The sequence below is a fragment of the Ctenocephalides felis genome, unplaced genomic scaffold (assembly GCF_003426905.1).
Source record: "Ctenocephalides felis isolate EL2017-DRISC unplaced genomic scaffold, ASM342690v1 CF-g0.4_SCAFFOLD_03570, whole genome shotgun sequence".
Taxonomy (NCBI): Eukaryota; Metazoa; Arthropoda; class Insecta; order Siphonaptera; family Pulicidae; genus Ctenocephalides; species Ctenocephalides felis.
Window position 1 is genome coordinate 3,772,465 of NW_020539724.1, and position 22,541 is coordinate 3,795,005.

The following is a 22,541-nucleotide window of genomic DNA, read 5'->3' on the forward strand; positions in this document are numbered from 1 at the left end:
AATTCACACAGGATCTAAATCGGAATCCATCTGATCTACATAGTAATGAATGTCTGGACGCTGAGTGCATGTTGTTCCCCAAAGATGCTTTTTGTATTTATAGAAGCATCGTTATATTGCCAAGCTTGCTTATGGACAATGCACTCTCCAGTTCTGATTCATATAAACTTATATCAGTTTCAAAAGCTAACAAATGCACTCTTAACTAACATAACAGAACAGAACAGAACAGATCTGTTTAAGATATAAAAGTAATTATCAGCACTTTTGCAGTTTTCTTATCGGAAATTGTAGATAGAACTTTATGTGCATTCGATAAAGAAAAAAGTATTTGAATGATAAAAATATGGTTTTATTTATTTTATCTCTAACATATTGGTTGCAGCAATATTTGAAAAACCGTTGGTGTTTTCGCTGATTTCACACATAATCGACCATGGTAATTGAGAAAAAACTAAATGATGTTTCTAAAAAAAATAATAGACTTCCAATAGTGGATAAAACAAACAAAATAGATTTAGTAATAATTTAAACAACAGTAGTAAAGTTTTGCTAAATAGTTGCTTCTACCTATCTGAACTGATAAATTTATCTCAAAGCATACAAGAACCTAATTAGTCTCAAGATACATTAATAATCTTTTGGCTTCTCTAGCGCGGAAGTAGAATACACAAACCCATAAATATAAATACATAAACGTATTCATATATGTGTAATTTCATATTGTATTTTGTACTTAGCATAAATATGCCGGCATATTATTTGACCACCCAATTATAAATAATTAGTTATTGAAAGTTTCACACAAATTAAACCCGAAACGTAATATTTCAATTAGTATCCCGCATGGTAAATTGACATAGATAGGACATGAGTTGTGATAGATTTATTGCTTTTGTGCCTTCCTAAATCTAATGTTTTAAATTGATGCAGATATTATAAAAACATTTTAAATTAATTTTCCAAATGGCAAAAAAATAATCTGATATAACTTGATTCGCCGTTTAACAGTTTTTAGGACCCATGTCCTGAAAAGATTTACTGGAAAGATTTATATTTCAGCTTTAGCAGAGAGACTTTCAAAAGAGCAAACCATTATATCGAATTTCCACTTACGCACAATAACTTCAAAGAAATCATCTTTAAAAGAAAAATATTCTTAGAAGCACTTCAAATGGTGTTAACTGCCAATTATATGATCTATTTTAAAACACCAATAAACGGGAATAACAAAACTTCAAATCGTATTAAATAGATTGATTTCATCCTCAAAAACAATAATTGTCCAAGATAAACATTAGATAAATATGAAAATAATCAATAATTATATAAAATGCAAGTAAATAAAAATTATGATAAAGTTTATGACCTTTCTCTATGACTAAGTTATCATATTTTTGTTATTTACTGAATAGAGAGATTAATAGATCTAGCTTTCCTAAGAAAATTTATATAATATTATTCTTAGGAAAGCTAGATCTATTGTTGAATAATATAACATCGATGAGATAATAACTATATAGCATAATTATAAAAGCTATCAATAATAGAACAAAAATATTTTTAACGTGAAAAGTTTTCCCTAAAAAATAATCTAGAGATGTCTTCTGCAGAAGAAGTAGTAAAAATAATAGTTGAAAAAGTGAGCCTTACTGAGAAGTAACGTGCATATAGTTTAAGCAATTAGTCCAAATTGAGGAAAGTCTCTAGATTGAATTTAGAAGTCGCAGACTTCTAAATTAAATAACCAAAAAAAAAAAATAACTCTCCCATAAAAATATAGAAGAAAATATATTTTTAACGTATCCTATATTGACTAATATTTAATTCATTATTATGAAAGCAGCTAATTTAGCTAGAAAAATCTTTATCCCGTTACCACTCACTCTTATTACACTTATCACTGGCACAAAACACAACATAAAAACGCACTTAATTTTGCACTGTAATCTAATAATTATTTTTTATCAGTTTACTGATTGTTTGAAACAATGTTTCCGATTGTTTCCACCGTCGAGCCGAGATTATTATTTGTCCGGAGAGCATTGTGCCACTGAAGAAATGCAGCGCGGTACAAAAGGACCCGCATTTCACTTGCACTAGCGTGTGAAACAGCAGTGGCGTGCGGAGACAATGATTTCTGGGTCAGTTTTTGAAAAAACTTAATTTGAGGAAATGAACTAGTGGCGCGCATGGCAATGTCTCCTTATCAATACAAATCGAATGTTTTTTTAATTATTCAAATCGCTTCATCCGTGTTCCCGAAATCGTCAACGAAAATTTGTATCCGAACACACATCACACACGCACACACACACACACACATACATCCATTTTTTTTAAGGTATGCCAAAATATTCAGAAACCTCTGAAACATAAAGATATATAAAAATTTTCATTGCCCTACGAGAAGTTAAATATTCTAGATATTGATTACCCTGGATGAAAAATAAGTCATGTTACATTAACATATGTCAATTTTCTAAATGTCTGACAATGGAAAGAAGATTTTACATTTTCAAAGTCTTGTTTTCATCCTACAGTTTTATTGTTGTCCATTTCAGGACAGCAATCGCAATAATTAGGAAAATATAATAACTTTATACCAAATGATCCAAAAAAAAACATTATCAAATAAATTATTTGAATTTCTGTCAAAAATCCTAGCTTTAAATTGGTTACCAAAAAAATCAACCATGATTTTTACAATCGGCATTAAAAATGGTGAATGGATCATTTATTGTAAAACGAATGGCAGCAGAAAATTATTTGAAAAAAATATTAATTAAAAATTATTTGCAAAAAAGAAAGAATATCATCCTCGTCATCCAATTAACATCTGGATGACGGTCATAATAAGTCGATGAATAAATAAATGATAGATAGATAGAAAGAACATACATTTATTAAACAATTTGTTGGATTCTAATATAGAGCTGTTGTGATAAAAAATAATTCAATGCAATAATACAATAAAAATTATATAACCCAAAAAAGTGTATAGAATATAGAATAACACAAATGCAATACAAAATATTAGAAAAGTCGATTGATTTGAATATTTATAAAAAATTTCAATTTAATACATAATATGCATTTTTTCATTTCGATTAGTACATAGAGATTTTCCTGATTTACCTATGTCTTTAATTTATCTAGATTAAACTAGAATAATCAGAATAATGTAAGTGTAGAAATACTATTTTTCTTTGCAGTACAATAAGCATTTGTTTCAGTTTTTAAGTCGAATAATCTCCCTCAATCACATGTAGTCACATAATTTTCCGCTCAGAAAGCCAAGGTAAATTTATAGTTTACTCTATTTATAGAAACTAACTTGGGGTTCTATAAATATATAGAAAATTCATTTAAAGAAGCACAAAACGGGTGTTTTGAATTATATGCATATGTTGAATAGATATGTAAATAATGATAAAAGAATAAAAATCGAAGACATATAACTCATCAGATATAATTATTTATAAATCAACTGTACGCCTCATAAATGTAAATTCAAGATGTATAAATAAGTCGCAGATTTTAATTTACTAATTAATAGAATCTTTAAGCCTATATTAGTGTAAAAATCATGGATTTTGTATAATAAAAATAGGTATGTATAGATTATAAAAGTACGACACTGCAGGGCAATTTTCCTGAAATTCCCATAGCACATGTGAACGGCCTGAGTTATAAATACAGCATGCAGAGATTGACAACCCAAGGAAAATGGGAAAGCCGATTAACAGTAATGAAAATTTAACATCTTTAGCCAAGAACTTCGATAATTTTCTGTCATCAATATATAAAGAGAACAGTGAATTGATCCTCATATCAAAAGCTTAAAGATATTTTACAACACATTAACCAAATTTCAGTTCATAATTTTATAGGAATTTAAATGCACGAAACGATAAATTGAAAATTGAAATAGATATGGATAGAAAAATATAATATACATTCAACTTTTAATAAAAATAGTACTTGTAATATAATAGTACTTACTCTTTTATCACAGACTGGCTGACCATTTTGCTGTAGCTTTTTCACTTCCTGCAAAAAAAATCATTTATATTATAGAACATAAAATACATACTTCATTACACTAAATTTGCATTAAAAATAAAGTTAGAGTTTAAAGCATGTATGCGTAAGTACATCGTATAAAGCTTTATCTTTAATGATTTTAAATCATATCTAGTTATGGATCACATGCAATTAGAACGCAGGAAAATAATAAAGGCAATTGTTATCTTAATTAGTAATATTTGCATAATAATAAATCCATTATTGTTAAATTTACATGATATAACCTTTCAAGAATAATTATCTCTCTGCGTTGAAAATACTGCTACTACATTAACATGTGCAAGTTTAATATAACAGAGCAGAATAATGCATTTTCACACGCAGTGAAATATAAGGCCATTAGTGCAGAATGCATATATGCATTAGGGTGGTCCTTAATATGGACATTTTCGAATTTCCTTGCTCCCAAGGGCTCAAATGGTTCCAAATTGATAAAAAACAATCCTCTGAAAGTTTGAGCTCTTAATATTAACATTTAGATAGTGCGCAAATTAATCAAACTTTGCATGGAAATAGCATGCATGAAAAAAATTGAACATTAAAAAAAAATTTTAAATATAACTCAGCGACAAATGAATTAAAAGTGAAAACTCGTGTCATTTTTTATTGAAAATTCGACGCTCTGCAAAATTTTTGAAAAAATTTTCATGCTATTTTCATACAGAACTTTAATTGCACTCTATCTAAAAGACAATATTAAGAGCTAAAACTTTCAGAGAATTGTTTTTTATCAATTTGGAACCATTTGAGCCCTTGGGAGCAAGGAAATTCGAAAATGTCCATATTAAGGACCACCCCAATATGCATATATACGAAATATAAAATATGTTTAGTATATATGTTTAGTATCCAGGCTTTTCAGACCAAATACCCCATGATTCATAAATAAATTTGCGTTTTTCCAACAAATTCTCCGAGGCCAATTACCTCTCCCAATCATAATAAAAAAATAAAAATAAACTAGTATGTAAATTATCAGCAGCTGGGTCTCTTATTATTATTAATCTCAGCATTTTTGCAACACGGCCAAGAAGGAAGCATGACCGATTTTCCCACAAAACAAGGTGACAGCAATTTTTTAAATAAACTGCCAGAGAAATATAAAACCGCGTTCTCGGATATATGGGACTCAAGAGCTTTGAGTCACAACAATGCTATCTCAATCATGTCCAATCTCATTATATGCTTGTAAGCCAAATCAGGACTAAAAGCGTTTCTAAAAAGCAGAGACAACTTCCGTTAATTTTCGCACTTATTTACATCTGTTAATTTGTTAGAGAATAGTAATAGAGCGATGCAAATTTCTTTGCAAAGACTCATTATCTATTATATAAAAATAAGTCGGGTTTTCCTTCCTGACGATATAACTTCAGAACGCACGAACCGATTTCGACGATTTTGTATTCGTTGGAAAGGTCTCGGGCTCCGTGAGGTTTATAGCAAAGAAAATTGAAGAAAGATTTCAACAGAAAAGCGGAAAACACTTTTCTTTTTACACATACAGCGTCATCTCTGACACTTTGTACTGTGTTAAAATTTTCATTAAATCCAATGTTCCGAAACCAAAAATGTGTGATTTTTTTCTCGATTTGTATAAATGAGGCCTCGTTCCAGGATTAATACGAGCTCTATTAGTTTATGGCATTTCCGGCATAAAAACAGAAAAACGGACCCATCAGATGCCGTCCTTGAAAGATGATAAGGGTCTGCAGGCTGTAGTTTGTAAATGCTTGAAAAATCAATATAAATGTGAGTAAAATTTACATTGAACTAGTGGGGCGCATTGCATCGTGCCTTAAGGCAAATTGCTGGAACTTTCCGTACCAAAAAATTTTTTTTTAAAAGATTAACATTTAAAAAAAAATTACTCTGAAAAAATTAGATTTTTGAGAAACTATACATTTTTGACAAAAATTTACTTTTTTATTGAAAAAAAAAAAAGACTTTTTGAAGAAAAGTGTATTTTGAAATATTTTGAAAATTCTGAACTTTTTTTCAAAGCAATCGTATTGCTTTAACTGCATAGAGACAAAATATCGAAGCGCGTAAGCGCCGTGCCGCCGTCTAACGGATAAGTATTGGTACGGAACCCATAGGAATGTAAACAAAATTTATACTTATTGTTAAAATCTCTATAAAATATCTGATAATTTGATATGCATATGCCTAATGTTTATTTTTGAACGCCAAATGGCTCATTTTTTTATTTTTCCTCCATATCTCCGAAGTCGTTGCACCTGCCTTTCCAAAAATTTGAACAGTTCTTCACTCAGTTAGTACAAATAAAATGTTTTTGGAATTATTCAAATCGGACACTCCGTTCTCTTAAAAACTGAGTTACCGTTTTTGGCACTTTTTGCCCCATATATTTGGAACGGCTAGACCTGCCTTCTCCAACAACTAATCAGCACGTCTCCTCATCAGCACAAATCGAATGTTTTTTGTAATTATTCAAATCGCTTCATCCGTGTTCCCGAAAGACGTCGACGAAAATTTGTATCCGCACACACACACACGCACACACACACACATAAATCCATTTTTACTAAGGTATGCCAAAATATTCAGAAACCTCTAAAACGTAAAGATATATAAAAATTTTCATTTTCGATTTTTTTGCGATTACTATAACTTGCCCTACGGGAAGTTAATAAATTATGAACCAATTTTTTTAAATGAACTATAGTTTAACAGGAAATCAGAAGCAATATGGAGTTATAAACTTTAACCACTCAACAACTTCCAATAACCGTATAGCTTATTAATAAAAGTTCAAAATAAAAGATTTCTCTACCCAAAAATAGAATTTCTACGCGTAAAGTTTGCTCACAAAAAGGAGCTTGAGAATTTCTCCTGAAGAAAGAAATGACGAAGGTGAAAATTACCAGAAAATTTCGTGCACGTAGTAAATCATTGCACCAAATTGAGAAAAGTTGAAGAAAAATGCAATTATGTATTTTTTTTTTTTGAATTGACCCTTATTATTCAAATTCTGGCACAAAAAGTTAAGAATCTCAAGCTAATATAATTTACTATTACTATTAAGCAAAATGAAATAGATTTATCATTCTGCCCTTGTGTTGTTACAAATTCACATTGATGTCGGAACGAGCCAATTACCTTCCTCGTTATGAACGGATGTTGATGTAAAGGGGAGATGCAGACATTTATATAGTGGCTGCAATTTCCACAGTCACGAACTAAACTAAAACTTACTAAACAGAAATTTAAAATAAATATTTATATTCAGATGCACCAAGTACAAACGTATTTATTTAGTTTTCACGGAGGCGATCAAATCTAAACAATCTGAGAAAAAGAACATTTTTGTGTCATAGATAAATGACTCATGTATACTCATGTATATTCGCTACAGATTAATATGATTGTGTACTGCATTATCATATTCAGAGATAGAGAATGGATTGATACGGTTCTTGATTATGTCAAGTGCATTAAATAATCATTTGTATGACAAAGATGTTGAATAATAAAAATTAATATAAACATTACATGAATATAGACATAAACTAGTGGGGTGTATGGCATCGTGCCTTAAGGCAAATTGCTGGAACTTCCCGTACCGTAACAAAATGTTCGAGGAATACTGAATGTTTTCAAATAGATTATTATTAATATTGTAACATTGTCTAATATTTATAAGAATTATATAAACTGAATTGTAGAGTTGAAATTATTTGTTTAAAGTATATTAGAACTATAGTCAGAATTAAAAATAAAATCTGAATTATTTTCGATACACAAAAAAAATTTTTTTTGAGAAAAAAAAAAAGATGAAACCTAAATTTTTTTTCCAAAATCAATTATTTTGTTAAGACAAGCGGAAAGTTCTTTGAATCATTTAAATCGGACGCTTAGTTCTCTCTAAAACTGCCATTTATTGCACGTTTAGCTCCGTATCTTCGAAATGGCTGGGCCTGCCTTTGCCAAAAACTTTCTTCCAATCATTACTAATTGAATGTTTTTTAGATCAATCAAATCGGATGCTCCGTTCTCTCAAAAACTCGATTTCTATTTTATGCACTCTTTGCTCTTTATCTCCGTAACTGCTGGACCTGCCTTTGCCAAAAACTAATCAGCCCATCTCCCTATCAATAGGAATCGAATGCGTTTTGAACCATTCAAATCGGTTGATCCGTGCGCCCGAAAACGTGACTGGAAATTTGTATCCATACATACATACACACACACACACATCCATTTTTTCTGAAGTATGCCAAAATGTTCAGAAACCTTAATAACGTCGAGAAATGTAAAAATGTTCAATTTCGATTTTTGGCCCATTACAATAACTTACCCTACGGGAAGTTAAAAATTAATATAAACATTACATGAATATAGACATAAATATTATTAAAACCTTTGAAATTGAAAGTGTGTGTATAAGTACTTCTTTTAAACAGAAGTTATATTTGTAAAGACATTTCGAAGGGCTTTGTGCTTATCCCAAAATCTGTTATTACTATTATTTTGCTGTCTTTGAAGAAGTTTGAGCAACGCAGGTACCTCTGTAGGGTCATATTTCGATTTTCTGAGAAATGGATGACAATAGTATGCGCCTTTATAGTCAGCCCAAAACTCTTAAATGATTATTTACTTTGAAATTCGAGGACTCAATTTTTGAATACATAGTATGATAAAAATCTAGTTCTGGTATAAGAGTATTTTGTTAAATAAAAATTTTATTATGAAGATTATTGAAAGTATAATTCTACATATTACAGAAAAAAATGAGTACATATATGTACCATGAAGGTTGCTGAATTATTAGAAGGATAATAAGAATAACACAAAAAGTAAATGCTTTGAGAATTTTTTTTCAATAATCTAAATGCTGTTTGGACAAGGCAAAAAGTAAATGCTTTCAATGCAAATGTTGGAATTAATTTATATGCATCAAATTATGTTACACTTGTTGGTGTATATGACAAAACTGCTTTTTCTTAAAATAATCAAAATATATACAAACCCGAACAGGCAACTAGTAAAAGTGATCAAAATCTTCATAACCTTCAAACACAAATATTATGATCTTTCATAAAAAGCTTTACGAATCATACAAGAAATAAACATGACAGTACATTCAAAACGATGTAAAATGTTAATACGATATTATTAAAAACATTCTCTATTAAGGATAATAGTTTTGAAACATATTGCATATGTAGAAAACAAAATGATTTAGTCATAATGCTTCCAGTGAAAAACTATAAAATTTGCAGCAAATTACAATGCAAAATAATTTAAAATAAACATAAGATTACTTACATCTCATCCTTTAATGTTTCGTCTCCTTAATCACACATTAAACAAAGAATCACTCGCATTAACATTTATTTAATTTACTAATGTTATTACAAAATATATCACAAAAACGATAGTTCATATTTTTTCAAAATTAATTAATTTAAATCATTTTTATTAACAAATATTTAATAAACAAAACTGTTAAAAATCAACGTTAATACAAAATAAAGCGCTTGCGCACTTGACGTCAGACATGTTTAATAAATATTTGACTTTCTAGCGAGAACATCGAGCGTTTGCTCAACAGGTTTGCCAACAGTATTAGGTTTGCAGAAAATTAGGCCTATTTTTTAAATAGTTTTATTTTGCACATTAGTCTTAAATATTATATTAATGATAAAAGTGGCTTTAGATTCATATAAACAGATTTATTTATTTTTTGAATTAAGAGAACATTTCTTAAGAAGAAAAGATAAACGCCAAGTAGTTCTCAAATGTTTAGATTTTTTGTATAACCTGTGTTAAAAAATTTTTCACATGGTTGTACAATCGCCGTCAATCGTTGTCAATCGTTTATCTTCGCCATTATTTTTTTTGACAGTAGTCGTATTTTGACAAACGTTTTGTTTTGCTACATAGGTTATTTGTAATCAATTACTTGTTATTTATTTAATTATGACCTAACTGGGCCATGACATGCATTTACTCATTACGTTAATGAATCAACGCTAATAATAAGATATCGATTACAATCGATTACATATTTATTTTGCATTGTGCCACATCGGTGTTCATAGGCTTAAGATAAGATAATCTCTAAGATTTGATAACATTATAAATATTTTATGTGATATCGCAATTTCTTTATTCAATATATTATTTATTCTAAACAATGTGTGTGTGGTGATACTTAAATTATTTATTTAAAATGTCTATTATAAAACCGAGTTTAAACGAACTAAGAATTTTAATAAATGCAAGACTTGCCTCTAAAGAACCATGGCAAATTATAGCTATTACAGCCACATCTGTTATAAGCTTTTTATGGCTTCATGATCTATTAACAGCTGATGAAGGTATTTTATTACAAAATTATATATTACATATATAAGGTAGATCTAATATACTAAACGCCACAAATTATAAATGCTAATCAATAACTATATACATGCTATTTTGAGATTCATCAAACAAAATAAATCTGCTCAATAGCACTCATTACATCTTTGTGAATTATTCTAACTATATACGATAAATTATTTATATATGAAACATTTAAAACTGTATTACATGTTTTAAATTGAATTACTATTTATATTTATAGGCATTAAGACAAGATTACTGAAATCCCTGTTTAAATGGGCGAAGAAGATACCATATGTAAAAAAACGCATTGATGATGAACTTAATAAAATATCTGCACAATTCGATAAGGATATTCAAAAGAGGATGCAGGATGTGCCTTATATTACTACATTACCTGAACAAGGTTTGAGTGATGAAGAAATCGTAAAAATGGCCAAATCTTATTTGAATTTGGGTAAATATATATCATTACTTGAACTCGATATTGTTAAAAAACTTATTTTTAAATACCATTTTATTAGTATCATTAATTTTTCTTAAGGTACATACAAATGGAAAGAAGGAAGAGTATCAGGAGCTGTTTATTACTATGACCCAGAATTAATTGAGCTGAACACAAAAATTTATGGTATGACCTCTTACACAAATCCTCTTCATCCCGATGTTTTCCCTGGTGTTAGTAAAATGGAAGCAGAAGTTGTTAGGATTACGGCAAAACTCTTTCATGGTGGTCCAAATGCTTGTGGAACTGTAAGTGTAATGAAAATTTGGTTGCAATATGTATTAATGAATAATTATATCAAATTCATTAAATTATGTTCAAATTCAGATGACTACAGGTGGAACCGAGTCTATAATTATGGCTTGCAAAGCTTACAGAGACTATGCTAGAGAACGAGGCATTACAAAACCAAATATAGTAATGCCAGTTACTGCTCATTCCGGTTTTGATAAAGCCGCTCAATATCTTGGGTATATACTTTATTTGTTCACAGTAATATAATTGGTAAAAATTTAAGATTATCTATTATATTATTGTTTGTTATTTTAGATTAGGTGTAAGAACTGTAAGAGTTGATCCAGAAACAACACTTGTTGATCTAAAAGCTATGAAACGAGCAATTAATGGAAACACTTGTATGGTAATTGTTTTGTTAATTTGTATTTAATATACATATGCTATTTCAGTTTTGTCTCATTTTTTTGTGTTTGTAGCTGGTAGCATCAGCACCAAACTTTCCTTACGGAACTATGGATGATGTTCAAGGGGTTGCTGAGTTGGGCTTAAAATATAATATACCAGTTCATGTTGATGCTTGCTTAGGGGGCTTTGTTATAGCTTTTATGAGAAAGGCAGGCTTTGAATTACCTCCATTTGATTTTGAAGTTGAAGGTGTAACTAGTATCTCTGCTGATACTCATAAGGTAAATTCATTATAAAGATGAATTTCCATTGATTTTAGTTTAAGTTTATATTATCCATAATATATTATTTTTTATAGTATGGATTTGCACCAAAAGGTTCTTCAGTGATCTTATATTCAGATAAGAAATACCGTGATCACCAGTTTGTGGTTACAACTGATTGGCCTGGTGGTGTCTACGGTTCTCCCACTGTAAATGGTTCAAGAACTGGTGGAATAATAGCTGCATGTTGGTCTACTTTGTTAAGATTTGGTGAAACTGGATACATTGATGCAACAAAGAAAATTATAGACACAACTAAATATGTAGAGAAGGAGTTAGTAAATTTTTGAATTGCATATTTTCTACTATAACATTTAAAAACTAGGAATTAAAATTTAATTATTAAATGATGTCTTACAGGATTCGTAAGATTGATGAAGTATTCATTTTTGGAAAACCTGCGACAACTGTAGTAGCACTTGGTTCTAAAGTATTTGATATTTATCATTTAGCTGATAAACTTGGTGGTATGGGATGGAGTCTTAATGTCCTGCAATTTCCATCAGGGTAATATTATATTTATATTTTCATAGCACAACTTATATTATATAAATTTATATTTTCCAGGATACATATTTGTATAACTCATGTTCATACTCAAAATGGTGTAGCTGATCAATTTCTAGATGATATGAAATCTTGTATTGCAGAAATTATGAAAAATCCAAGTGCTCCTGTTGAGGGAAAGGTATTGCAATGATTATTTACATGCATTTATGCGTAATTTATTTTATAATGAATTTTTTTTTAGATGGCAATTTATGGAATGGCTCAAAGTGTGCCTGATCGGTCTACTGTAACTGCTTTCACTAAATGTTACATCAATTCAATGTACTACACTCCGGCAGATAAATAACAAATATTTGAAATATTTATATCAATAGTGTTATCAGATTTGTACAATTTTGAATATTTATATTAATGGTTAAGGTTTTTAAAGTTTACACTACCAATTTTATTCAATTTTATTTGGCAAATATTTTGTATTATTATATTTCCTTACAAGATCGAAGTATTGGATTAGAGTATTTTATAAAAATTTAGTGCATCATGTACAAAATGAGTGTCAGTATTCAAATTCATAATTTCGTAAAGATAAAAGTGCCAATTTCAGGAGATTACAAGTTAATTATATAATTTGTATATATCATTAATTTATTAAAATATTTTGAAAATTTGTATAAATTAATTCAATTGTAAGGGTTCTAGTCTTGTACATTTTCAAATATATATTACAAAGAAATATTTTACTCTTTAAAAATCCTATTTCAAATATTTTTTTATGGTTTGATCATTACTTTGAGCTTTAGAAGAAATATCTGTACAGAATATTTACTTTAGAAATTATTAAGCAAATATCGATATAATTTTTTGCTCAATTTCGAAAGAGAAGTTATTATTAAATGGCTGGAACGATTTCAAGAATATAGAAGGCATTCAATAAGAATTCGAGTTGATTAATTGCGATCGGTTTAGCCAATTTTTTGAATTAGAAGGAGTGAAAAAAATTTATACAACGGTTTCCTCTGAACCGATTTTGAAAACTTAAACAACATTCAAGAATATCAGAAGGGAATTGCTCTTTGTTGAAGATCGGCCGGGGCGCTTCTTTTTAATTGTTGTGTAAAAAAAAATTCCGACGATTTTGATGAAGCTTTTTATGTATTTAGATACATAGATCCAAGGATCATTATTTATACATTAAGATCTTATTTCCAACAAAATTTAATTACTTAATATTGTTTCCTAATTTTATTTATTTGTAAATAATGAAGACAAATTTAAAATCTTTACAGCGAAAAAAATCCTGTGTCATTGCGTCCGTTGTGTATTTAAAGTACAATAGAAAATTCCATAATCATATCGCACTTCAACCGTGGCGATAAATATCGAATAATTACTTTTAAACAATATAAAAAATAAAATAATATATTCATGTTTGCTTTGCAACCTTCACCCAGTAAATCAGCTTCGATTTAGAACTTAAATGTTGAAATAATAGTCTTGTATTCTAAAATTTGCGCAAAATGTTTAAAACTCGTCGTTGGTTTCGCGTATTTATTTTTTTATGTGTTTGGATTTTTTGTGCTTCTGAAAACAATAACGAGGTTAGTGAAAAAAATATAGATAAGAGGATTTTATATTTTATTTTATTACAATAAAAAAATTATCTTGGAAATGATGGATCTATGTATATTTTTCGTCACAATTAGTTAGAAAATATCACGATACTTTCTTTTCATAAAAATGTTGTCTTCACAATTTTAAAAGTTGCTAAAATGAAGACTTGAATGAATTGGGTCGATCATCTACACATATCGAAAAGTTCATGCAACTTGCTTTAAGTGCAAATTGCCACTAGCACCTAGTTGCTAACTTTGTCACCATTTTTTTTTTGAATGTTTTGAAAGCTTCCAGTTATATGGACTGAGTATGGACCAATTCGTGGAGAGATTTTAAGCTCCGGATTTTTTTCTAAATATTATAGCTTTAAAGGAATACCATATGCAAAACCGCCTATAGGAAATCTACGATTTATGGTAATTGTATGATACATAAATATTCTAAATACTTATATTTATATATGTATATATATTCATATTGTTATACATTATTGTATGTATATATCTTTGTTATTATTATGTTCAGCCGCCACGCGAACCTGATTCCTGGACCGAAGTGAGAGATGCACTTGCACACGGAAGTCATTGTCCAGGAAAAACTATAGTTTCCACTGGAATTAATGAAGATGAGGATTGTTTGTTCCTCAACGTCTACACGCCTTCTGTAAGAATTAATTTTACTTTGTATTTATAATATTATACAAAGATTATTTATTATAATTCTTATTTCAGCTTCCTGGAAATTCCAATTCCTTCAAGCCGGTGATGTTTTTCATTCATGGTGGTGCCTTTGTTGGAGGCTCTGGAGACTCATTCTATTATGGACCTGATTATTTTGTGAACGAAAATGTGGTTTTAGTTACTATTAATTATCGTTTAGGAGCTCTGGGTAAGTGGTAAAAGTAATCGTGTCAATTAAATATCAATTTTTGAATTAAATATTGAATTGATGGATATTATTATTTTTGAATTGAAGGGTTTTTAAGCACTGGCGATTCTGCTGCAGCAGGAAATGTTGGCTTGAAAGATCAAATTGCTGCACTAAAATGGGTGAAGGCAAATATAGCTAGGTTTGGAGGTGATCCAGACAATGTGACAATCTTCGGAGAAAGTGCAGGCGCTGTATCAGTTCATTATTTAATACTATCTCCTCTGGCTAAAGGTTAAAGATCAATATGATGCAATATATAACTGAAAGATTATTTTTACCAAACCTCCTTTATAATAAACTAGATCCATGAATAGAGGCAGGCAACATGATGCTAATTTCAAATTATAACATTTCTTTTGATAGGATATTTTCACAAAGCAATATCTCAAAGTGGATCCTCATTAAATCCTTGGGCTTTTCAGCCAGATCCTCGCAAATCAGCTTTTGAACTTGGCAGAAAGTTAGGCATTACAACAACAAATTCGAAAGAACTAGTTCTGGCGCTGCAGAATATTCCAGTTTTTGATATTATGAGAGTTCAACCTGGAACTTTATCCACCGTCTGTATTAAATCATTTTATATAAAAATCAATTTCATATATTAAAATATATTTGCATTCCAGAGCATCCCAAGAGGGCTTGTTCCACAGCCATTTGTACCTTCAGTTGACGCGTTTGCGAATAATTCTGAAATAGTGCTTCCAAAAACGCCTATAGAAATTATAAAAAGTGGTGTGTACAACAAGGTGCCTTATATTTGCGGTTTTAACAGTCATGAGGCTTTTATAATGCTTCCAGGTAAACTATTTATAAAATAATGTTATATCTCTCTAACACATAGGTTCCCAAATTTGTTTGTGCTGTGGACCCTTGCAATGTTTTTTGTTTTGTTATGGACCCCCTATATTAAAGTGACCTCACCTACCAGTTTCGCCGGAACACTCACGGATTTCCATCTGGTGATCCGGGTTTTTATAAAATCAATTTTCGGCCCGGATTGTGCCGCGTTCTCAAAAAGTATAGGTTTAAATCGAATCTTCGCAATGCTTGATACTAAAATTACAACTACCCGTCAAATATCTGGAAACGAAATATTTCACATCACTCAATAAACATGTAGGATAACTAAGAAAAACCAATTTTTTGCCAAATTTCTTTTTGTTTTATGCAATATAGTTTCTTCGAAGACGATATAAAAATTATAGCGAACTTTAAACTTTTCGAAACCATTTTTTAGTACGATTTGTACTTTGCCACAAAATTCAGCTATCATCTCATCATTTGGTAAAAGTTTCTTCACAGCAAGCATCCTTTTGAGATCTGAAATCGATATATGGTCGCTGGAAACAGATCTAGAGAATATGGTAAAAGGGAAAGCAATTTGGAGGCCAACTCATATTTTTCTTCTTTTTAATTTACGTGACCAAAATTTCAAGTTGGATTATTCAATAGTTACTGAGATATGGGATGTTGATGGGTGGCTCGCTCCGCTCTCAATACTAGTATTGAAACAGATTGTACGTTTTCAAAAACACATACTTTACTAAGATTGTGACCAAAATTTCAAGTTCGATCATTCAATAGTTCCTCAGATATGCGTGGTTGATAGGTGGCTGGCTCCGAGCTCAATACTAACATTTGAAGTTTAAATCATTTCTAAATATGCCGTGGACCACCATTTTTATTTCGTGGACCCCCAAATTTTGTTTTACCTGCCGTGGACCCCTGGGGGTCCATGTGGACCACTTTGGGAATCACTGCTCTAACAGAACAGATTGTAGCGAGAAGTAAGAAAATTTTGAATGCATTTGGATTGAAATTTTATTAAGTCTAAATTATTAGAGCATATCTTATAAGTAAAATCTATCATAGACAGTTGAAAAAATAAACATTTATAAGTATTTAAACTTTTTATTTACAATTTAGAACTCCAATTGGATTCTTTGGTGTTTCCTACTCTCAACCAAAATAGAGAGTTGCTCATTCCATTCTCTTGGAACTTACCAAAAGAAAGCAAAGTTTCTAAGTTGATTGCAAAAGAAATTTGGAATTTTTATTTTCAAGGAAAATCTTTATCCAAATCAAAAGACATGAGCCTCCGATGGGTAGATGTGAGTTATAAAATGATAAAAAGATACAAAATATTACACATTTTGATTTGTAGCACTGTTGAAGATTTAGAATATTATGATAATTTTAATAAATCACTAACAATTTCTACAGTTACTTTTATATTTAGTTTATGACTGACCAAATGTTTGTTGTTGGCATTGATAATACAGTAAAGTTGCAATCTGAAACATCATCAACACCGATATATTATTATAAATTCAGTTTTGATGGTGATCTTAATCTTGCAAAAGCGTTGCTTTTTATAAAGTATAAAGGTATAGTGATTTATTTAGCTCTACTTAATACAATTGTATTTTAACATTTGCATTTATTTTAGTGTATTTTTTTCTCAGGTGCATGTCATACAGATGAATTATTCTATTTATTTAAAGTCGCCGGTTTGCCATTGCCTTTGTTACCAATTAACCCTGCTGCAATAACTTTACGAAGAATGGTTCGAATGTGGACTAATTTTAGCAAATCTGGGTATGTATAAATTAAATTATATTAGATCATAGTCTTATGAAAATAATCAAAAAGATTTTTATATATAAACAATTTAATTTTCAGCAAACCTACCCCTTATCGAGAAACACTTTTAAACAATGTTATTTGGCCTAGAATAACAAAGACAATAAACTATCTTGATATTGATGAAAATTTTGTACTTGGTGTAAATCCTTATAGTGATCGTATGACATTTTGGAATAATTTAAAGAAATTATATAACTCATGATATGTAAATTAAACAAATTATAATTAACTGTGACAAATTACGAAAGATGAACATAATATGATTTCATAACATTCTTTTCTTTTATTTATGTGTGGATAATAATCATTTTATAATTTCTTTTATTTATGTGTGGATAATAATCATTTTATAATTTTCAATAATGATCAGATAGCTTAAAATATATTAAGTATATGAAAATTTAATATATAACTTATATACTTAATTAGTATATATTGATTACATCATTAGATGTGTCCTAGCTGCCTTAGTTTGTATGGTAATTGCAAATATAAATTTATAAATCATTAGATATTTAGATATGCATTTTGTATCCAAATGTTTCCCCAAGTTTGAAAGCTCATTCAAATATCCCGCCATATTTGCAAAAAGTGTGACATGCAGCGCCTCTATGCAAAATCGTTCCAAATTCGTAAGGAACTACGTAGTGACTACCGGGTTCATGTGGTTCTGTGTTAGATGTCGCCACCGATGTAAAACGTTTGACAGTTCTTCAACGACAAGGGAGTATATACAAATTTTTGTATATATGTATATACAAACGGTATATATATATATATGATCCATAGTTTTGAGAAGTCATATGCAAAATATTTTATATGTTATAAATATTGTTATTACTTTAGAACTCACTTTGATCGAAATCCTCTCCTCGAGGCTGGAAAACTTGGACATCATCACTTGATCACTTATACTATACACTTTTATATGATACATTAAACAATTGTTCAAATAATCGCTTTATCACTATTGTACTTATACTGTACACCTGTACACATTTATATAAAACATTAAATAATTATTCAAATAAGTTGACTTTGCTTAGCACACAAGACATTTCATTTAGCACGATTCCTTGCACGTGCGAGGAATTACCAAAGGCGCGAATTTCAAATAAAAAATATAATGGAATATGATCTCTTGAGGTATTCCTATATAGTTATAAGAATACACCTAGTTTCTCATTATAATTTCTAAATATGTTTTGTCAATTATAACAATTTCTAATTGTTAAATAAATAAATATATAAATATATATGATGGATATTTACTAAAATCAGTCATTCTGCTTCATAAATATATAAAAGGATATCATTTCACTAAATCCATATCATTGAATTTCACAAATGTTTTCTATAAATAGTAAAAATAATATTTAGATGTATTTTGAAAAGTATTAACAATTTGTAATTATTATTTTGCCTCTAACCTTAGAATTACTTGACTTTGCATTAATTCATTGACATTGAAAATCTTATATTACAGTCATCCAAATTTATATTTTGTACAGTCATTACATTAAATAAAAATATACATTGAATGAAGTTGAAAAATACATTTGATGAGAAAACTTGAAACAATTTTTAGCTGGATAAATTAAATGTCTATTACCAATTAAAAATTGTATGCACTTTGTGCAATTACATATCTTATTATCATAGCTTATTCTTTAGTTCATATTTAAACAATACAAAATTTGCTTAACATATTAATGAATTGCTTGGGTTTTAGGGAAAAGAACAAAAAATATGTTTATAATTTAATAAAAATAAACTAAATATAGTTAAAATAATATATTAAAGAGAACTAATTCAAAAATAGCAATATGGATACAAACATTTATTACTTCAACTATACATTAGAATTACTTTTATAATTTAAATATATTACCATGGCATAGTGTTTTCATCAAAATATGTGTTAAACTTCTTCCATTTATAACGACGCTTTGGATCTTTTTTGCTATTTGATGGTCCAATATTTGACATTAGACCTAAAGTACAGAATCCACATAATTAAATATAGAAAATAAATAATTACTGTTAATTAACTATTGCAAATTATAATGTATTAGTATAAGCACCTGCTTTTTGAGCCATGGCAACCATTGTTGTAACTCGTCTTTGTTGTCTTTTACATAATCCGGTAATTCTTCTTGGCAACATACATCCATCACTTCGAAGGAATTGACTCAATATTAGAACATCAGTATGTTTTACATCTAAACCAGTAGCACATAAAGGGCAAACATGCTTATCTTTTGGAATTTGTGAAGGCTGGTAAAGCAAAGGCTCACGTGGTGATGGTAATATAACACCTTCAATAACTAATTCTTTGTCAGACTTGGTCTCCTTAACTAAAATAGTAATTGAATTAGAGCAGGTTAACTTAATAAATAAATATCAGGAAAGTAAGGCTTCTTATATTATATATTATTGTAACGATAATATAGTATTTTATAAAAATAATGCTAAAGTTTAAAAACTTATTAAAAAGATCAACTTACTTTCTTTCAGATATGTGGTTGGAGTGGTGTGTAATTTGTTTATGAAAAACGGTCTTGTTAACTCTCGAATAGAAATACGTTTTAAAAAATTCATATCAGATTTTGTATAATTAAAACCACAATACAATATATACTCTTCCAAGCAATAAACTTGTGAAATGAACTGAATTTCAATCTTCAATTGACAGAACTAATTCACCAATTCTAGGTTAAGTTAACCTTATTTAAAAAGTAATCCACTGTCAATTAAAAACGCAAGCAAATGAATGATGATAATGTCTCGAAAATGGAGCAAAACCAGAAAAAGGAATTGATACCTCCTGAAAGCTTACTTTCTGTTCAAAATATTGAAAAGTTATTGAAAACTTTAACCACAAAACAAAAATTAATATTATCCCAATTGCAAGAAGAAAATTCTAAAACAGCAGCAGAAGGCTACAGTAAAGAAATTGACAAATTAATGGCAATTATAGAAAAAGAAAAGAATAAACTAGAAAATATAAAAAAGAAAATGAATACTCTGCACAAAAGATCAACAACTCTAAGAGACGAAGCAGTTAAAATACAATTATATCAAGAGCAAATGCTCGAAAAGGAAGAAGAAAACAGAAGAAAGGAAATGGCTATGATAGGAAGACCAAATAATACCTCATAATAAAATATGTTTTATAACTATGAACATAAACTATAAAATGGATTTGAAGGACAATTTAGTTATATCAAATAGTATTCATAAAAACAGGTTGCATTTATCAGATCAACATATTATATAAAAATAATGATAGTATTAATATAACTTCAACATGAGAAACTTATATACAAATTAGATTGAAATATTTTTGTAAATTGTATAAATAAATTATAAACTACACCAGTTACTTATTTAGGTCGGCCTCGACCTCTCCCACTTGCATTGGATTTAGCCTTTTTATTTTTATTAGTTTTAGGATCTTCAGCTTTACGCTTAGGAGTTGTCCCAAGAACCTATAAAAATAATAAAAATTAACAAACTATATTTTTGGCAAAACAGAAGAAGGAACATTATTTACTTTGAAAAAGCCATCTAGTCTTCCTTGTACATTACCACTACGAGATTTCATAATTTTTTTGATACCCGAACGTACTCTGTCCTCACTAAATTGTCTGTCACCACAGAGAAAAGCTACAACACCTTCTTCATCTGGTTCAGTCCACTTTAACTTAATTTGGAAATATACTTGTTAATTGCAAAAATTGTAATTAATAGAAAGAACTTATGGCTAATAAAATATTTGACTTAACATTTGAAAATCTTTTTGGCAATTAAGCTAAATATTTTGCAATTATTAATACATACTTCAATTGTGTCCGGATCAGTAACTTCAGGTTTCACAAATAATTCCCTTGCCTTTTCATAATTCCAATTTTCAGGTGGAGGGTATTTAGTTGTATCAATTTTTTTCAAAATGGTATCAAGATTTCGATATTGATTTATGTATTCGATAGCTCTTTTAGGACCAACACCTTTAATACTATCGCAATAATCACAGCCAAGTAAGATACATAAATCAATAAACTAAAATATTAAATCAATTGAAAAATTATAGAGGCAAAAATGGAGTGTATCAAGAGAAAATAAATATAGTTTATTTCTTTACCTCTTCATGTTTCAATGACAGTCCATCCAAAACTTTATCAAAGTGAAATTCTTGAACAGGCATTTTCCTAGCTTCACTAAATGTTAAATGTCTTAACAAAACATTAGAACCAAAAGTTAATGCGTCCATATCTTCAGTTGCAGTTGCATAAACTTTACCAGCCCTGACCTTAATTATAATAATTATTTAGTTTGTGAAATTTATAAATTTTAGCTTATATGTTACATCTTTTTTGCTAATTAAATTGTATGCTGGTTATGATAGAGCACATGATTTATTAATTAAACTGCTTCATGAAGATCTGCAATGTCTTTAGTTAGAAAAGATTACATAAATAAAATAAATAAGGATATTTACCAAAGCAGCACATTGAGCTTCAGCTTCACAAGGAGCCTCTACATAAGGTACTCCCATTAATTTCAGTAGTTCCTTTGCCTCTGCAGCATGCTCTTTAGTTACTTTTACCAATCTTCTACTAAATTTTTCAACATCGGCTGCCTCACCTTAGATAAGAATAATAAAAGTCAGAAATCATTCAATAAATGATAATCATAATATTAAAAATCCTGTAATAGTGGAAGAACTTTATACCTGCTTCAGTAGCTTTTGCTAATGCTATTTCTGCCTCTTCCCTGCGTTCAGCTCTTTTAGTTAACTCACCACCTTTCATATCTGGAGGTTTTCCATCAAAAACATACACTGGTTTTATACCATTTTCAAGTAAACGTATAGTTCTATAGAATGTGCCCATCAAGGAGACGTTGTCTCACCATCTACAGAAGTTAAT

General features: G+C 29.3%; 3 protein-coding genes and 1 pseudogene across 4 annotated transcripts; 2 read left to right on the plus strand and 2 right to left on the minus strand.

The window, feature by feature from the left end:
• Positions 1-10,079: 10,079 nt before the first annotated feature.
• Positions 10,080-12,841, plus strand: LOC113382701 (sphingosine-1-phosphate lyase-like). 2 transcript variants are annotated; one of them, XM_026620927.1, is made up of 10 exons: positions 10,080-10,433; positions 10,682-10,897; positions 10,985-11,193; positions 11,273-11,415; positions 11,495-11,585; positions 11,659-11,868; positions 11,946-12,184; positions 12,271-12,417; positions 12,478-12,598; positions 12,662-12,841. In XM_026620927.1, exons 1-10 carry the CDS (start codon positions 10,286-10,288, stop codon positions 12,764-12,766), a joined length of 1,629 nt encoding a protein of 542 aa, XP_026476712.1. In that variant the 5' UTR covers positions 10,080-10,285; the 3' UTR covers positions 12,767-12,841. The 2 variants fall into 2 exon arrangements, with proteins under 2 accessions (XP_026476712.1, XP_026476713.1); XM_026620928.1 differs by having other exon boundaries at positions 10,351-10,433; positions 10,690-10,897; positions 12,662-12,840.
• A 1,004-nt stretch (positions 12,842-13,845) lies between these two features.
• LOC113383087 (carboxylesterase 4A-like) lies at positions 13,846-17,812 on the plus strand. Its single transcript, XM_026621342.1, has 11 exons — positions 13,846-13,870; positions 14,329-14,450; positions 14,560-14,697; positions 14,766-14,922; positions 15,010-15,195; positions 15,328-15,524; positions 15,588-15,762; positions 16,891-17,075; positions 17,204-17,351; positions 17,430-17,562; positions 17,647-17,812. The coding sequence occupies exons 1-11, from the start codon at positions 13,846-13,848 to the stop codon at positions 17,810-17,812; spliced, it is 1,632 nt and encodes a 543-aa protein (XP_026477127.1).
• Positions 17,813-19,497: 1,685 nt separating this feature from the next.
• LOC113382775 (39S ribosomal protein S18a, mitochondrial-like) lies at positions 19,498-20,343 on the minus strand. The gene is made up of 3 exons (XM_026621006.1): positions 20,118-20,343; positions 19,695-19,967; positions 19,498-19,604 (listed from the first exon to the last, which is right to left on the minus strand). The coding sequence occupies exons 1-3, from the start codon at positions 20,209-20,211 to the stop codon at positions 19,498-19,500; spliced, it is 474 nt and encodes a 157-aa protein (XP_026476791.1). The 5' UTR covers positions 20,212-20,343.
• Positions 20,344-20,849: 506 nt separating this feature from the next.
• Positions 20,850-22,541, minus strand: part of LOC113383088 — a 4,486-nt pseudogene continuing 2,794 nt past the window's right edge.

Excerpts from the sequence above, each read along its gene's own strand:
- LOC113382701 (XM_026620927.1), top strand. The coding sequence starts at position 10,286 with ATGTCTATTATAAAACCGAGTTTAAACGAACTAAGAATTTTAATAAAT. Across the intron at positions 10,898-10,984 it reads CAAATCTTATTTGAATTTGG|GTACATACAAATGGAAAGAA; the intron begins GTAAATATATAT and ends ATTTTTCTTAAG. Across the intron at positions 11,416-11,494 it reads AAAGCCGCTCAATATCTTGG|ATTAGGTGTAAGAACTGTAA; the intron begins GTATATACTTTA and ends TTGTTATTTTAG.
- LOC113382775 (XM_026621006.1), bottom strand. The coding sequence starts at position 20,211 with ATGAATTTTTTAAAACGTATTTCTATTCGAGAGTTAACAAGACCGTTT. Across the intron at positions 19,968-20,117 it reads AACCACATATCTGAAAGAAA|TTAAGGAGACCAAGTCTGAC; the intron begins GTAAGTTGATCT and ends TTACTATTTTAG. Across the intron at positions 19,605-19,694 it reads TGCCATGGCTCAAAAAGCAG|GTCTAATGTCAAATATTGGA; the intron begins GTGCTTATACTA and ends TCTGTACTTTAG.
- LOC113383087 (XM_026621342.1), top strand. The coding sequence starts at position 13,846 with ATGTTTGCTTTGCAACCTTCACCCA. Across the intron at positions 17,076-17,203 it reads TGAGCCTCCGATGGGTAGAT|TTTATGACTGACCAAATGTT; the intron begins GTGAGTTATAAA and ends TTTTATATTTAG. Across the intron at positions 17,563-17,646 it reads ACTAATTTTAGCAAATCTGG|CAAACCTACCCCTTATCGAG; the intron begins GTATGTATAAAT and ends TTTAATTTTCAG.